Here is a 5,847-nt window from a genome sequence, read left to right as displayed (position 1 = left end):
TATTTGTATTATAATAGTATATGTCAGTCCTCTGGTAAATGCTACACTTGCATGACCTTTCTCAAGTTTTGAAAGGTCCCACAGATTCTAGAGTTGTGCTGCATGTTATGCACTGATGTCTCATGTTGATGTTATTCCAGCTCTAAATGTCTGTGCAGCTTCAATGTGCAAGTTGAGTGGCTGCCGTGGAAATAAAATACTCTGATAAAAATGTAAGTAATAATTAAATAGAGTATACTCTGGAAAAAATGTAAAATCAATGAAAAGGCTGTCAGTGGGAAGTGTTTCCATGCCGCTCACCTTGGTGAAACTAGCATGTCAAGTTTCTTTTAATATATAGTCGTTAAATGGATTAACCATCTTCTTATTTCACCTTTCTCCTCCGTTGTTGAATTACATACCTTGCGTCTTTGTTCACAGGAAGTTCATGAAGTGGATCATGGTCTTATTAGCCAGCTACTTGCTGATTCAGAGGAGACTCTTAGTTCGTGCGCAGAGAAAATGCAGGGTCCTGCTCAATATAGCTGGAGTGCTGACTGGAGCTTTTGGGTAATGTGTTTTCTTCTAACTTGTGTTTTATTCATAAATATAATATATGTATATTTTAATCTGTGTGTGTGTATATGTACTAGCTTTATATCCACAATTCTCAAGTTGCTGTGTAGTCATGAATTAGTAAAGCGTTCTCCACCCATGCAGTGAGGTAGGTAATTTTATCATTATCAGCTTACTAAAGTGTAAGCTGAGACTGAGGGGGGTGAAATTGTTTACCTGATGTGACGGATCAAGTTAGTGACAGGACTTCTGGCGTCTGTGCCCAGTCCTGTCTCCCAGTTCCTTGCATGGTTTATTAACCTATCCAATCTCTCTTTATGCTTTTAGAAAGACATTGTTGATGCTTTTTAACAGTAAGGGCTGAATTTTGATTCTCAGTGTTGGGTAGTTCTTCTGATGTGCTTTCCTAGTGTCTGGTTTTTGTTAAGTGAATACATTTGTTTTCCAAAGTGTAAATAAGCTTCCTGTGTTCTGTGTAAAGAATGGGATTAGTGAATACGAAGGGCAGAAAGGAGGGGTTTAATTTTGCTCCTCTCCAGGGAGATGCCTTACTGATAAGTGGAGAGTGCTGTCTTTAATACTCTTCTTATGCTTTTGATGGATTTCTCTCTTTTTTTTTTTTTTTTTTTTTTTTTTTTCTTCTTCTTCCCCTCTGCCAATGCCACGAGAGAAGGTAAACTTATGGGTGCAGACTTGGAGCGTATGTTTTGCTGTTAGCTTGGTGGATGGGTTGCTGCTGTTAGATAGGAAAGGGGAACACTTGCGCGTGCAGCCACAGGGGCAGGGTAACACCTGATCTCGTGAGAGACTTAGATTCCCTTCTTCACAGCTCTGACAGTCTGACTCAGGTTCTGCATCAGGTGGCCTCAGTAAATTGGCGTGCTTCAGCTTGTGCACAGGAACATCATTTGGACTCCTGTGCCCTTGTCCTGATGAAGTCATCAGAGTATTCATTGTGCTCAGCAGGTGAAAGATTAAGTAACTAGCAAAGGCCATAGGCAATCTGTGGCAGAGCTGCGAGCAGAACTGGTGGATCAGATTTCCCAACTCCTTATTTATAAATCTACCATGTATGTCATTTCATCCCTCCTGTTCAAACTAAGCGGATGTCCTAATGGTCAGAACATTGATTTTTGCATCTCAGGCCCTAGCATAAACTTCCCCCAAAAATGCATGTGTACTTTTCAACTGAGCAACAGTAGTCTGGAGCCAATGGAAATGGGACAGGCCGAATGAATCCCAGTAGGTCATAGAACTGCATTGCTAGAGAGTGAGTGCTTGGGTCGTTCAGTATTTTCTCCACTGTTCCTACAGTGGCAAAGACGATGCAGGACCGTTCCGCCTGTGCCCAGCCGTATCTCTGTACTTGAATCGATAGCAAATCATGCTGCACAGACATTGTAACTGCTAGCTATGCTCTCATTAGATGGCAGATTAGATTGTGTAAACTAACACTTGATGGTTTGTATACAACCGTTAATGCAGTTGGTAGTTCACGTGAGGAAGAAACCTGTTTAGGTCTGGGGGTCAGTTTGTTGGACTTGCAGTTAGCAACTCAGTCTTTCCTTGATAAGCTTGGCAATCTAAAATAAAGTCAGTAAAGTGTAATATATGAAGAATATAACTGTTCTATTGGCTTTGCATTTTTAGGTTTGAGACATATGCCGAAGGTTAGAAGTTTCTTTGAACAGAGCTTTAGGCATGTACAGTACAGGGTATTGTGTGTCCTCACAGTGCCACTTTCTGCTTCCTGTAGTAACGCGTGCCTGTAACTTCAGGGGAATGGGATTCTTCAGTGCAGTGGTGGCTGCTAAGAGAGTGTGAGGTGTTCTCCGGTATGATTAAACGGTTGCCTTCTGTCTATGATTTATACTTCAAGACCTCAGTATTTGTTTGAAGTTAGTGTTTATCTGGTTCTGCAAATATGACCTTGCAGTTAAAACAAAGGAATTGTGTAAATACTTGCCTCTTGTGAGATAGTGCTGTGGCTTGTAAAGTTCTAGCTGTACCGTTTATGTCACTGATTAGCTTTAAAAACCCTTATCAGTCTAGTTGTAGGAGGCTGTGGTACTCATTTTCTCAGCCTCAAGGGGGCTGGACTTAGAAGTAGCAAGAGGCAGAAAGCCACAAATTCAAGGCAAAAATTAAGATCATCTAATTAAAGCATTATGTCATTGGCATCTTTCCCTGCTCTTCTATACAAAAAATGTGTTTTAATAACTTGTATGGTTGATGATCAGTTGCTGAGTATATAAACAAATCATTAAAACTCCCTAAATACTGAGTCATAGTAAATGTGTAGGTGATAACACAGAAGGCAGCTTGTTGCAGTGTGCAAAGCATGTGTCACTAACATTTGGCAAAGGATGATCTTAGTGTCCTGTGGCAGGTGTGGATTTGTTAAGCTCGTTCCTACTCTTAAGTCAGTGGAACTAAGGAATTGCTACAACAGGAAGGCTAGCCTGCGGTAGCATCCAGGGATCAGCTTTACTCACCTGAGTTATTTGCTTTGAGAGGCTGCGTGTTTTTGACAGCTTTGGTTTGCTCCAAGGATTCATTTCTTCTAAGTATGTACTCTTGCTTCTCTGATGATGGAAACCAAATGTGAATGTTAGAGCCCGACTGGTTTGACTTCAATTTTTCATGGATTTGAGTGGGAGTAGGCAGTTGTGCCATGCCCCTGGAAGTCAGGCCAGGTATCATGAATGCTCAATAGGTGCTGTGAGCACATGTAATTAGCAGCAAGCTTGGGTTGGGAGCCTCTGGGATAGAATCTCTTTCCTGACTATGGTGAGTGGGGAGAAGGAGGGGTAGCAGAAAAATTAGCAGGGAAGGAAGAAAAGAAGAGAATCCTACTATGCATAATTTTTCCCCACCAAAAATAATACTTTGGATAGCTTTATTGAAAAATTTTGAGAAAGAATTAATTTTCTGTACTACTGCAAGAAATTCTTAAACTGGTAGTGTTACTAACTGCTGGTTTTAAGGTGGTTGGTTTTTGGGATTGGTGTTTGGTTTTTTTTTTTGAAGACCATTCCCTGGAGGTGGACAAAGCTAGACTTTTATAACCTCACTGGAGGAAGAAAAAAGCTTGCTTGCAAACTTGATCTCAGGAGTTTTCCTCTTTACTGGAACCTGTAAAGCTTGCATCTACTTTGATTAAATGGCTCTGGTTTTGGCAACTGCAAATAGAAATGGTGAAAGTCAAAGATGTTTTGGAAATTAAGTTACATCTGGAAGCCCTATCTCAAGACTCTGCATTCACTTTTTATCCTTTTTACACTCTGCATACTGAAATATAATTAAATTTAATATCCTTGGAAGAAGAAACCCGTGAAAATCTTAAGTGTTCTCCTACTGTAATGAAGAAGGTAAAGGTGAATGAGGAAGCTAATGAAAAGGATCCTTGCATCAAAAGTGAGGGTGTTCTGTCTGGGGACTCTAGTTTCTCTTAATAAACAGTCAAAGTTCACATATGTCTACAATAAGAAGAATGCCTGTGGAAAGAAAGAACAAAAAAGTAAGTCCTTCCCTTGCAATGAAAAGGTAGGTCGAAAGAGTTGAAATCAAACGAGCATTTCTCAGAAAATTGCTTTTATCTGAGAGGCTTGTTTAAGAATTTGGAAATGTGAGGTACCAAGACGACGCTGGAAAGAAAATAGTAAGAGGCTTTAAAAAAGGCAATTTAATTGCAATGTAATGTCAGTTTAAAGGGTTGGTCAGTGTGAAGGAGTATAACAATAGAAGCAAATAAATGATACGGTGAAGAGTGAAAGTAAGCCTTTTATTTTTTGTAATACAAGAACAAGTGAGGTTGCACAAGATTTGGAAAAGGGTTTTGAATTCTGACAAACATGGGTTTGGTTTCTATGAGAAAGAGCTAGTCTGTGGGAGCATGTGAGAATACGTATGCCAAGAATACAATAAATGTATATGACTAAAACCTGCACAGGAGGGATGCAGATACACCTTACAATTCGGAAGATAACTTATTGCAGCACAGATACAAGTTGACAGTGGGGCCCAAGACTAGTAAGGGTTAGATGAAATATTTCTTGCATCTATAGTTGTTTGAATGCTCCTTCCACCTTTCTCTGAAGACTTGTGTTCACTCTGGGAATGGTTTACTGGGCTTGTTAAATCGGTAACTATGTTTTGGCAGACTGGTGTTTAAGGCCCTCTGACAGTTGCTTCATCTCCTGTGTTATATACTTGGTATGTTACTTCTGAAGAAAGCTTTTCTCATCTGTGCCTCCAAATGCTTGGGTTGTGAAGGAGAGACATCATGGCTTGTGACATTGGAGGAGAATTTTTAGCCTCCTTTTTATTTGCTGGTATGAAGCAATCTGCTAAGGAGGATGAGAATTGGATAAATGTTGTCGGTCTCTGAAGAGAATAAAAATCTTAAGTACCCTTACGCTGTTTTTTCTGAAATGTCGTAACTTTAGTATAAATAGCTTTTGCTGTACTTGTAGCACTGGTACGTTGCTTGTTTACCTATCTGGAATCTCTAGAATAGGTGCTTTTTTTAAAGCACTGTGATAGCACTGATTATACAGAAGCAGTGTTTTAAAATGGCAAGAAAAGATAAACTGTAGTTCCGACTAGCCCTTGAACATGGCTGATTAGGCTAAAGTGTTTTTGTCACTTATTTTCACCCTGGGAATCTCTTTATTGCTGTCGATGCAGCTCCAAACTGAGCACCGGGGTAGATCTGGCTGCCATCGAGTTTCAGCCTGTTCTGAACAAAGGCTGGCAGTTGGTCTCCTGTCTAAATAAGCTTTCCCCGGCTGCAGCAGTGGGAAGTTCTATATAATGTGATTTATTATTACACACACCTAAAGAATTAGTCTAGAATCTGAAAGTTAAGTTTAATAGATGAGGAAGAAAATACTTCAGATCTGTGTGATTTACTTATTTTGTAAGTCACTGGGAGCAAAACCATCAGAAATGCAATATATTTCAGAAAATCAGCATGGAGTTGATTGAATGATGATATCCGTTTAATGAGAGGGGAGGCCATAGCTTATGGAATGAAAGCTTTAAAAGGCAAATCTAGGAGATGGAAGTTAAGCTCTTTTTTGGTCTTTGGTTTGTTTACAGCTTTGCTCTTCAGTATTTCTGCAAAGAAGCAGTGGTGTAATATTTTCTTTTTCAAGTCTGCTACAGGTGAGCTACTTGCGTCCCTTTGGAGGGAAAGAAGACAGGTAAACAAAACTGTACAGGATGTAATTATTTAGTGGTACATTTAATTAAGTCATTAGCAGCAACTAGGAGTAGAAAAATTCTCCA

The 5,847-nt window shown here is 39.7% G+C and overlaps 1 protein-coding gene across 1 annotated transcript in view; it reads left to right on the top strand.

Annotated features, from left to right (window-relative positions):
* Positions 1–420: 420 nt before the first annotated feature.
* LOC104079630 (GRAM domain-containing protein 1C-like) overlaps positions 421–5,847 on the top strand; it is a gene marked incomplete at both ends in the record, with an annotated part of 25,540 nt that continues 20,113 nt past the window's right edge. Inside the window, one exon of the mRNA XM_009581718.1 lies at positions 421–549. Within this exon, the coding sequence (XP_009580013.1) occupies positions 421–549 (129 nt within the window). The remainder of the gene's footprint in view (positions 550–5,847) is intronic.

This window comes from Fulmarus glacialis, unplaced genomic scaffold (genome assembly GCF_000690835.1).
Source record: "Fulmarus glacialis isolate BGI_N327 unplaced genomic scaffold, ASM69083v1 scaffold34217, whole genome shotgun sequence".
Lineage (NCBI taxonomy): Eukaryota > Metazoa > Chordata > Aves > Procellariiformes > Procellariidae > Fulmarus > Fulmarus glacialis.
This window is presented reverse-complemented; position numbering and strand designations above follow the sequence as displayed.